Source organism: Acomys russatus, chromosome 18, assembly GCF_903995435.1.
Source record: "Acomys russatus chromosome 18, mAcoRus1.1, whole genome shotgun sequence".
NCBI lineage: Eukaryota > Metazoa > Chordata > Mammalia > Rodentia > Muridae > Acomys > Acomys russatus.
The window spans coordinates 7,924,355-7,936,614 of record NC_067154.1 but is presented as its reverse complement, the minus strand read 5'-3'; the positions used below and the strand labels follow the sequence as shown (position 1 = coordinate 7,936,614).

Sequence of the window (12,260 nt, the reverse complement as noted above, 5' to 3'; positions counted from 1 at the left end):
ACTGTTTACACAAAAGGAAGGAAGTGTGCGTTGGTTGAGGGGCACAATGGTTTTTAACAGTAGCTATGCAATAAGCCTTGGACTGTTTCCTGTGTATACCGGAAGGAAACGGAAATGGTGACAAAGGGAACCCAGCAGCACAGGAGGTGGCATATTTGGCTTAAGATAGCAACAAGTTTATATACATATTAGAGTAAACTGACTGAGATGGAGGTGGGCCTCAGAGGGTCCCCAAACTCCCTGAAATGGTGTATTTGGTTCTGTGTGCCTCTACAGATTTGACTGAGTGGTCAGAAAGGCCACGACCCCTAAAAGTGTAAGAATGACTGATCTAGGAGGAAACAAATGGGAGCCGACCACCCTGGAGAATACCATCTCTGGGCCTCAGCCAGCAAGATCTTCTTTTAAAAACAAAGAAATGCAGGCCAGTGCACTAGTGTGAGTACCACTGAGCTGGACCCACTACAAGATACCTGGTGACCAGGGTTACAGATGTTACTAACTTCAGCCCTAAGCAGAGACAGCCTCAGTGGCTCCCAGGCTCTAGGATAGATACAAGCTTAAAGGCTTTATTTAGTGACACCCTCCAATCCCAGGTGACACTTCGCGTGTCTGTACTTCTCCAAAGGCTGATACTTACATTACTGGTGTCAATAGCCACCTGATGAGTGCTCAAAGTGGAATATTTTATTTAAACACAAAAAGAAAAACTTCTCTTGTTCAAGAATCAAAAGCACCTCACTGATGGCTATAAACAGATGGAATAAAATAGTGAAAACTCGAAGCTTAGCGGGCTGGAAAGATGGTTGGTGTTAAGAGCACTAGCTGCTCTTGCAGAGGGCTGGAGTTCACTTCCCATAACCTATATAGTGATTCAAAATCATCCATAACTCCAGTTCTATGGGACCTGATGTTCTCTTCTGACCTCTGCAGGTACTAGGCATGTATATGGTACCCCGACACACATACATGCAGGCAAAACATCTATACACATAAAATAAAAACAAAACTCCCAAACTCTAAAAATCTAGTAAGAACTGTCCTTACTGTGTTGGCCCACTAACAATTTAATTTTATAAGCACACATTTACTTATAAAATAACAGGTTTAATTATGGCATTTTCTTTTTAAAGATTTATTTATTTATTCTGTGCATACAAGTGCTCTGTTTTCATGAACACCAGAAGAGGGAATCGTATTCCATTTGTAAGCCACCATGTAGTAGATGGGAATGGAACCCGGGTCCTCTGGAAGAGCAGCCAGTGCTCATGAGCACCGAACTATCTCTCCAGCCCCTAATTATGACGTCTTCATTGACATATATAACACACACTAATCATATTTACTTCTCTGCTGCTCTTATTTACTTCCTCTTCCCTTCTAACAGTGCATGTGTGGTAGTGTGTTTGTAAATACATGTGCACACAAAGGTGTACATGCCTGTGTGTACACGTGCAGAGGCCAGTAGTAAAAAGAGAAAGTGTAACTGAGAAAGGGCTAAAAGCGTCAGAATGATGCTTATGAACAGGGTGGATAATAAGAAGTCAGAAGCCTAAAGCAGGGAATGGCTTTTGGTAATAATGACACTTATAGAAGATGATAAGGCCAAGGTGGGGTGGGGAAAATGTGGGATGACATCCCTAAGGTGAGGTAGTGATTTTACTCTTCGATGTGAAACAGGATCCAGGAGGTTCAACAAAAAGCAAGGCAGGGTGCAGAAGACTAGATGTTTGAAATGGAGAGGAGAATTGGTAGCCTCGTTGAGAGAAAGTGAATCAGTAGTCAGCAGTGACGCAGGAAATCTGAAGGTCTTTTACACCTTAAAAACCCTACATGGCAGAAAAGAAGGACTGCATGAAAGGGTTAAGGATGGATTGCCTCGGAAAGAAAGAAATCATTCCTGACCATGACATACAACTTTGCCCCCCAAAACCAATCAAACCCCACTTTACAAGCTCCCCCATTCCCTAGCCCTAGCCTCCCCGTGGACTTCGGGTCTTAGAATTATGTTGCTCAGCTGCACTGGAGAGGAAGGCTCTTCTCTTGTCAGGGCTTCTGTAATGGCCACATCCACTATGTTATCTCCCCTTGCCTCTTTAGACATGCACTGCTAAGGGGAGGGGCTTAGGGAACAGCTCTGATGCAATGAGGAAATTAATGCACAAACACAGGCAGGAATGCACTCAAGCAGCACATGTTATTTTTAAGAGAAGGAAATACTCTTAAGAGACAGTGTCCAGCCAAAGAGGACAAACAACAGGGATAGCAAATGGAGAAGACACGCAGCAGAGGCCAGCCAGCTGCGAGACTCTCCCAGCTTCCTGGGGCCCGTTAACTGCGCCAGAGGCACAGCAGACTCAGGACCTGTGTGTAGCTCAGCTTTCTTCTGGCCCTTGCTCCAATTATATAATGTTTAAGTTTCACTGTGGAGCAGCCATATCCAAGTACTGCATCAGAAAACAAAAGGAACCAACAAACAACAAGAAGAAAATTGTCAACATTACAAAATCAAACTAACCAACCAAGTGGCCACCTTAGATCTGAACAATGGTTTTAAAGGCTTTAAATTTACAATATTTTCTTTAGATTTATTAGAGGAACGCACATTTATAAGAGCACGGACAACAAGACTCCAAGAACACAAAGCAAAGATATGAACTCTGTCTAGGTGCTCCCAAGACATGGACTGATGGAGTACAGCAGCCGTCTGCACAATGTAGCTCATTTCAGTTAGAACAATAACAAAAATCTTGTGTGTGCAGCAAAATGGGTGTAACTGGGAACAGTACATTAGGAAATTATCAGCTGTAGAAATGCAAAGAGCAAAGAACTGCAAGAACTGCCTGTTCTCTCTCATGTGCAGAAAGGAAAAAAAAAAAAAAAAAAAAAGAAGAAGAATAAATAACCTATACCTGCCACCACACACAAACCAAAAGAGGACAGAGACGAGAAGGTACTGGGGAGGAGAGCTGAATGGGAGGAACATGGCTGGACGTGATCAATACGCTCTGCGTGCAAACAGCAGAGTGTTTAATTATACATCAGTCTGTACAATTAGTTGTGCTAACAACAACACAAGCAAACAAACAGCCCTATCTAACCCAAGTCTAACCAGACAGAGTGGACTAAAAACAAAAACAAAAACAAAAAAAAGGTAACATACCATTGGGTTACTTAAGAAACGAAAACTGTGGAGGACATTGTGACCTATTTAAGACGAGTCACGAAGCACTGCATGCCAAAAAGCTAACAGTTAAGTGACAACAGGAGGGGCTGGAGAGATGGCTCAGAGGTTAAAAGCACCCTTCAAAAGGTCCTGAGTTCAATTCCCAGCAACCACATGGTGGCTTCTAATCATCTATATGAGATCTGGTGCTGTCTTCTGGCGTGCAGGCACACACGGGGGCAGAATACTGTATAAATAACAAATAAATAAAATCTTTTAAAAAATGACAACAGCGGTTAAGAGCACTGACTGTTCTTCCAGAGGTCATGAGTTCAATTCCCAGCAACCACATGGTGGCTCACAGCCATCTATAATATGATCTGATGCCCTCCTCTGGCCTACAGATGTACATGCAGGCAGAGCTCTGTATACATAATAATAAATAAATAAATCTTAAAAAAAAAAAAAAAAAAAAGGACAACTCCTAGGAAAGTTTTTTTCAGATTTACAAAGCAGCAAACTTAACTTTAAGGAAGGAACTAAAGAGCAGGATAGAGAACAAAAATTCATGAATAGTCTATAGGTCACATGATTGTATCAGACTCAGAGAAAACTTCTATAAGGGCAATGCCTTCAAAAAAACTAGAAAATGAAGACTAGAGGAGAAAATCCTTGATAAAAACGTGTGAACATATTTCACCTAAGGGACGCAAGAGCACCATCTAAGGGACTGCAGAAGCACCCCCTGTAAAATCTGGTACAAAACAAGGACATCAATCGTCATCACTTGTGTCAACATGGTACTGGAGATTTCAGTCAGAAGAGAGAGATGTAAGGGGAAGCAAGTGACACAACAGTGGTGGCTTTGTAGATACCACCATCAAGGGGTACTGCAGCCGAGGAGGGGGGCATGGTAGCTGAGTGCTCGGCAGTGCCAGCACTGAGAACCATCCCCTTCCTTCCTGTCCAGGATGCTCTCTTTAGCTATGGTCTCAATTTTCTTCTCTCTTTCCAGCCATACTTACAAAAGATTGCTTTTCTTCCTTTCACAGTCTACTAGTAAATACTTTCCTACAGGTTGGTCTTTGGCCCTGAGTTTTTTATTTATATAATTAAAGAAAGAATGATGATTCTCCAATTGGTTTCTAGACTTGCCTTCAACCCAGGCTCCAGCCTTGTGTTTCTAGCTAATATTCTCTCAGGTTCACATCCACCATTATCCACAGCCTACTACTTCTGAGACAAATGATCATCTTGTCAACTCTTTGCCAAATGCAATATTCTAGTCTCACTGTCATTCACATACAGAATCTTGGACTTACATTTCCCCTTCTCTGAAGATAGTGGCCATCAATAAATGCTCTACATTAAAGAAAAAATCATATGGAATTTGTATTTATTTTGTGAGCAAGTGTGTGCACTTGTGGCATGGAGAGGAGACAATCTATGAGAATTAGTTCTTTCCTTCCACTTTAGGGGTCCCAGGGACTAGACTCAGGTGATCACATTTGGCAACCAGCACCATTAATCTGGTGAGCCATCTTGCTGCCCCAACATAAAGGCTTCTTCAATTAAAGACTTGCCTATATATCTGGGTGCAGTGGCATACACCTGTAATCCCAGCAGTTGGGCAGGTGGATCTCTGTGAGTTCAAGGCCAAAACCAAAAAATCAAACACTTGCTTATGTCATTGTCTTCCCCTTCCTATTCTTCAGTTTTTTTCCCCCGAGACAGGGCTTTCTCTGTGTTAGCCTTGGCTGTCCTGGACTCACTTTGTAGACCAGGCTGGCCTCGAACTCACAGCGATATGCCTGCCTCTGCCTTCCGAGTGCTGGGATTAAAGGTGTGCACCACCATGCCTGGCTTTGCCTGTTTTCTTAAAGCCGTCTCTCTAGTCCTTCTGCCTCCAGCCTAGGCAAAAGCCTCTTTCCTGTGTTTATGATCACTGCCACAGGTGTGTGGTGTTTCTCTGTTCACAGGGGCTCCAACCAGGTAGACCAGAGGACAGCAGACTTTCTGTGACATTTACCCTTAAAGCTGCCATTATAGTGTATACTGACTGTAAGTGAATCACACACTAGCAGGTGTGTCTGCAACTTAATAAAACCTTTTCAAAATAAGCGATGGGCTTCTTTTTCAAACTAAAGCTTCTTTATTACCATGTATTCAATCTAAACCCAACAATGTAGGGGCAAAAAGCCAAACCAAACCAAATCAAAACCAAAACCAAACCAACCAACCAACCAAACAAACAAACAAAAAAAAAAACCAACCCTAGTCTTCTTCCTTTGTTACGTTTAGCACGGGTTGCCAACTAGAAATTCAAACCAGGTATTTAGGTTATGTTGCTCATTATTCTCAAGACCTTATTTTCCCTTTAAATTTATGGCTCTTGTAAGGACAATTTACTGGAAATTATATCAACAGTACTGTAAAGGTTTTGATCCAAGCTGGGCAAATCAGAGCAGCTGGCAGCCAAGTCATCCTTCTGTCTTTTAAGGCAGAATACATCAAGAATGAAAGAAGCTGCCAATAAAAATTTTGATTCAACGAGGCAGATTATGATGACATTGATGGGATTTTGATCTCAATAAGCGGGAAGGGTCCAGAATTCTGCTAGCTACAGGAAAACATGAAAACTTGTCTCCTCTAGACCTTGAGATAAAACTTGGTTGTAAAAACAGGCGTGAGCCAGTGGTGCGCCAGAGGTACACCTGTAATGACAGCACTTTGGAGGGAGAGGCAGGAGGACAGAGTTCAAGGTCATCCTTAGCTGCATATCAAGTTTGAGGCCAGCCTGGGTCACATGAGAGCCTCAGCCTGCCCCCACAGAAAACATGAATAAACCCTGCAGAATGGCAGCAGCACCTAGTTTTTAAAGGGAACAGAAAGTTCTTTACCTATTTGAAAATGGGGTAAGCTAGTGAGCTTGGGTTAGCGATTCTGTAAGGTGTATGTATGTCTGCACACACACACAAACAGATATGTTTAAATCATACATTTATCTGTCACAAATACAGCAAATATTTCTGAAACATAAGAGCTTTCTGTAAGAAGTGTGGTAAGCACTAACCCCACAAAGGGGCACAGCACAAGGACAAGGATTTCTACATACCCAGGGAGAGAAAACTTCTGACAGGAGAAGGTGGCTGACAGTATAGACAAAAGCAGCTGTTGGGGAAAGGGCAGAACAGCCAAGAAAGCACAAGGGCCTGGAATCCAGGTCTAAGCTTCAACTTCTGTTTTATTATGAAGACAATAACATCTTAATGTTATGTTCAAAGAGTAGCAAGTTTCAAGACAAGATGTGACAGGGACTCCCGCAAGTGATCTACACATTCAGCAACTGACTACCTAATCCTGACCACTCTTCTTACAAACACAAAAGAGCCTGGGATTATAAAGTAAACAGTAAGTTTTCTATAAATACTCGAGGACATTTATGTACAATGTATTGCCAAATGTAACTGTATTGCATGACTGACTTAAACATGCTAATAGCTTCCCTTCCACATGGGTGCGCACGCCTTTGAGCCTAGCACTTGATAGGCAGAGGGGGTGGGAAGGCAGCCCAGTCTAGACAGTGAGTTCTAGGCTAACCAGGGCGACACAGTAAGACCCCGTTACAATAAGTCAAAACAAAGCGTACACTAGGAAGAGGCTTGGGAAGTGGCTCAGTGGGTAGAGTGCCTGCAGCATAAGCGTGAAGATCTGAGTTCAGATCCCCAGCACCCACTTAAAACAGCTGAGTCTAATGGCACAGCCTGTAAGCTGAATTGAGGGGGAGACATGTGGGTCCCCGAAGCTCACAGGATAGCCAGGCTGGCAGAAGTTCAATGAGAGACTGAGACCATGACACAAGGAATCAAGGTAGAGATGGATCAAGGAAAGACACCTGGCCTTGACCTTTTTCCTCATACACACATACACATGCCCACACTAACAAGTATACACACCACAATCACACCAAAACAACAACAACAAAAGTATGAATAAAAGAATACAATCAGAATTCATCAGTCTACCAAGGCATGTGTGACCTGGCCTTGCTCCTTCCCTGACTGTGTTGTATACTGTGGTCACAAGGGTTTTCTCTGCTCTCAACATGCCCGGCTTGTTCTGCTCCAAGGACGTTCATCAGCTATCTCTGTAGGCGTTCTTTAATCTTGGTTTTAAAAGGACTGCCCAACCTAACCTATCTCTACTCCTCTAGGAATAAACCTGCGGTGCTGTTCCCAGGACTCCTATCCCAGTCTAAGAGCACACAGCTCATGCATTTACTCATCTTCTGTCCTAGCCGTTGTCAACTGAAGCCAAGATTGACAAGCAGAGACCTTGCCTGTGGTCACTCAATCCTGACACTGAGATCAGCGGCCGATACCTGCCCTTGGTGAGTATTCAGCTGGTAGTATGTGCTGAGAGCTCAACAACCTCTGTGTCCTACATCAGCCCACGGTCTTGGAATGACTAGGAGTCATCATCCTAGAGGTTACCTGAGGATGACAGAATTCCTTCCAAACAAAGCACAGCCCTGAATGTAGGGCTCTAAACAGCCTTTTAGAGTAGCTAAAACAGAGAGTGTGGAGGTTTAAAAACTGCTCATAATACACTAGAGACATTCTGAATTTGAATTAAATAAGCACACGCTGGTGATTAAAAGCTAATTTACCTGAGGGTGTGTGGTAAGCAGGGAGGATCCAGAGACATATGATACTTTCTCATAATGGGACTGGATAATCCAGTTGGAGCTTCCGAGGGCGTAGCCAGAGCTCAGAGGGGTCACCTGGACAGCACCAAAAAGCTCCTAAAAAGAACCACACAGAACATGCCCGCCATCAGCAAGCTAAGTTGGTTTAAAGGAAAAAGCAACAGAAACGTCCTTATTTTAAAGCAAACTGAAAATAAATGGAAATAATGGAGTCTGTGCTGCAGACAATGGAAACAGTCCCATAGTCTAAGCCACTGCAGTGTTTTCTCATGTTTTGTCACAAGGTACATGGGGCCCAGGCATCTAAAGGCAATGGTGACAAGTTACCAAACAACTATGAGTCAAAGACTAGCTTTCCTTTCCCGATTTCAGTTGGTTCCAGTTCTGAGTAGCACAAGCTGCAGGGCAACAACAGAGCAGAAATCCTTATCATTAGGTGAGCTCTCAAGTCAGCCTTGGGAACTGCTTCTGTTTCCATTGCTTTTGTCTCAGATGGGGAAGTGTGTGTCTGGTTTCTCAGGTGGCCGGATGGGACAGATGCTTTTCTCCATACTCAGCACCAGGTGACCGGTTGGTTCTAGCTGGTGTCAGGGAATGGGGGTGATGAGTGAGCAAACACCAAGGAGGGGTCTTTTTTCTTGGGACTAGCACAAAGGTGACTGTGCAGCTTGAAAAGAGAGCTACAAGAATCCCCCATGGACTCAGCATGAACTGACAGCACTCGTGAAGACACTCACAATTTTCTGAGAATATCCCACCAGCTGGATTTTACTCAGGGCGGAGTTCACCTCCTGCATTGTGTAGCATCTTCTCCAGGTTGACACCTCCACTGCATCCTTGAGAGGAGAAGGCAGTAGCCTGCAAACACACCACAGTGCCAATCACTAAGTGAACACGGCATCAATTAATAGATATTTCTAGTAACGTGACCACTTGAGTCGATCTGTTTATTGGCATGTTCATGGATTCATTAGTTTATCTTTCCAGACAGGGTTTCTCTGTGTAGCCTTGGCTGTCCTGGACTCACTTTGTAGACCAGGCTAGCCTCAAACTCACAGAGATCTGCCTGCCTCTGCCTCCCAAGTGCTGAGATTATAGGCGTGCAATACCACTCCCAGCTTCTCACTTCTCTTTTTGTCTCTATCTTACCATTACTACTTTTTCTTTCTTTTTAAAGATTTGTCTGCATGTACACTTGCATGCCAGAAGTGGGCACCAAATCTCACTATAGATGGTTGTGAGCCACCATGTGGTTGCTGCGAATTGAACTCAGGACCTCTGGATGAGCAACCAGTGCTCTAACCTCTCTTTGAGCCATCTCTCCAGCCTACCATTACTACTTTCTTTTGCACTGTATCTTAAAAAAAATATTTATTTATTTATTATGTACACAGTGTTTTACCTGTAAGTACACCTGAATGCCAGAAGAGAGTACCAGATCTCATTATAGATGGTTGTGAGCCACTACATGGTTTCTGGGAATTGAACTCAGGACCTTTGGAAGAGCAGCCAGTACTCTTAAGCTCTGAGCCATCTCTCCAACCGCCTTTTGCACTATTCTTTGATGTTGCTTTTAATTTTCTTTCCCACCATTTTTAAGTTATTTTATTAATAGTGTCTGAACAGGTTAAGTTTCTGTTTGCAGTTAAGACAATGAAGAACAAGTTCCCTTCATTCTGTGCAGGTTCCAGTGTTGAAGCTATTTTTATAAAGCTTATTTCTTAACCCGACTATCACACAAATAATTGAGACTTTTTTAGAATACAAGTCTTTACAATACAATCTTGAGCAGTTTAAGTCTGTTCTTAATCCTCTATGTTATTTTGTCTTACTCTCAGCAAACATTACAGGGATACGGGCACTTTACAGTTTTCCTCGGCTCCAGCTCCTTCCTTCCTATCTTCTTTGGACCTCTACCCCTGGCTGAATCCCCTGCCTCTCTCCTAACTCCTCCCCTGGCTGGCAGGAAGTCCAGCTCTATTCTCTACCCTGCTCATCGACTGGCTGTAAGCTGCTTTACTGGCTTATCAGCGGGACAAATGTGGAACAGAGTTTATACAACATTTAGACAGGAAATCAGAATTTAAAAAAATACACAATAACCTTACATTAAGGTTTCTGTTTGCAGTTAAAGAATCAGTTCCTGTTTGCCCTGTGTTAAATCCTTGCAGGTTAAGGTTTCTGCTTGTAACTAAGAGTCAGTTCTTGTTTCTTCGTTCTGATGTAAACTACAGAATGTGTTTTTCTACCTACACTAAACTTGTGACCCATTCCCATGATGTATACCCTAACCCTGTTCCTTCTCTTTCATTGTGTCTCTCTAACAATATATCACAGCCAACCCTCTCGCCCTGTAAACACTTTATCTCTCCCATAAAAGGGACCGCAAGAGGCCAGCAGGGGCTGCTCTCTAAAACTCAATTTAGGGAGAGGCAGCCAGACTGGCCAGTTCTAAATGCACCCCCAAATAAAGCTTGCTTCAATTAGACAATCATGGATTTGATTTTCTTGAAATTTTCAGGTTTAACAATATGTACTTTAAAAGTGAGGTATTAAATTTTTATTTTTTATGTGTATGTGTGAGTGACTGACTGTATGTGCATCATGTGAGTGGCTGACACCAAGAAGACCGGAAGAGGGAGCCAGATTCCTGAAACTGGAGTGATAGGCAGTTATGATCTGCTATGTGGATGCTGGGAGCCAAATCCAGGTCCTCTGCAAGGGCATCAGGCCCTCTTACCACTGAGCTGTCTCTGCAGCTGCTTGTCATATGCACACTCCAACACAGATCATTTCTACTTGAGCTATATCCATGTTCTGCCGTTCCCTTCCCACAGTGCTGGGGATGAAGCCAGGCCCTTGCACGTTGTAGATCATGCTCTGCCTCTGAGCTATACCCCACCCCAGGCATTTCTGCACAACATCTCACATTCTCTTTCCTGTTCACAAAAGATACACGAAATAAACTTCACTAGTGGGGCTGAGAAAGGACTGGGTTTAACACAGGCCAGGCTTGGTGTGAAAGAGAATAAAATACAACTATGACCTTTAACACCTGCATCAAAAACAGCCCTCTGATGAACAAACATTCTCTGTCCTTTGCAGTTTGGGCGGCTAACACTTGCTCTGGGAAGATGTCTTATTAGGGAGCAGGGAAGCGGTCAGGAAGCACACCCCACAAGGCCACAGGCAGGATGCTGCGACAGCTTCTCTACTCCAGGCAGCCCAGAAACTGCTGCTTTGGGGAAGAAGAGGTTTCTCTGAGAGGTACCGGGGCAGGATGGAAAGACAGGAGTGACATCCAGACAAGCCTGGATTTCAACCCAAATGTGCGACACTGACAGACACCACAGCCAGGAAGCATATACACTGCCCCTCAACCCTGATGATGCTCTAGTGGGCGGCAATGGCTCTGACCTCTTTCTAAGGTCTTGAGAAAGAAGCCAAGCTACTCCTTTAAATCTCACCACCAAGGTCTAGTGCTAGGACCTCCCAAGGCTGCTCTCCAGGAAAAATGAGCTCTCCCCTGGCCTGCATGGGAGCCTGACTCCTTGACTTCAGGCCAGAGCTGGAAAGCTGTCATGGGAGTGGCCAGAAGAGCAGCGTGCAGCCCTAAGCGCACCACCCGTTTCAGCTAAGTGAGTTTTATATGCCTCCCCCCAAACCGGCTCCTTTCTCTAGGACACTGACTAAAAAGTCACCCACAAGACAAGACTCATAGCTACCTTCCCTCTGTGGGTTTCCTCACCCACCACCTGATACCTGGCACTGCTACCGCACAAAGCAGCACCGAGCCTTCCTTCCTGAGACCTGCAGCAGTTGTTGTCAACATGGGTCATTCTGCTGGAGATGAAGCAGCCTTAACTCAGCCAGCAGTTGGAGTCAGGGTCTGAATCTTGCGGGCACACTGCGAGCACGAACGCGGGAGGCGTTTACTGTTTTGGTCTTTGGTAACTGGGGGTCTATTTTAGAGAACGTACTGCGGTCTTTTAGGTAGGGAAGCAGGCCATTAAAGTTGTGTAAAAGAAAAAAGAAGTTGTGTAAAAGGTTTGTGAAAAACCCAGACATATTGCAGGCTAAACCTTCAAATGTGGAGTCTAGAGAAGCTGCAGACAGCACTCTTTGCACAGAAACCTCCCCTCCATGTTTCCGACAGCAGTACAGCACAGCACCGTTGTGAGGGAAGCAGGCTTGTTAAGCAGGCCTTTACTTTTAATTTTACTAATATACACCAGAAGAACAAGACATCTGTTACCCAATGCTGTCACGCACACAGTTAACTTCATTCTCATTTCGTATATGCTACACTGAGTACTCAACACAAACAACACAGACAGATGTACACACAATGGCTATCCCAGGAAAGAAAAAGACCAGTGATCCTAA

At 43.9% G+C, this 12,260-nt stretch overlaps 1 protein-coding gene across 1 annotated transcript in view; it reads right to left on the bottom strand.

Moving 5' to 3' along the window:
• Positions 1-12,260, bottom strand: part of Ints9 (integrator complex subunit 9) — an 84,422-nt gene that overhangs the window by 23,219 nt on the left and 48,943 nt on the right. The window contains exons 7-8 of the mRNA XM_051160714.1: positions 8,612-8,732; positions 7,836-7,970 (exon numbers count right to left, since the gene is read on the bottom strand). Of these exons, the coding sequence (XP_051016671.1) occupies positions 7,836-7,970; positions 8,612-8,732 (256 nt within the window). The remainder of the gene's footprint in view (positions 1-7,835; positions 7,971-8,611; positions 8,733-12,260) is intronic.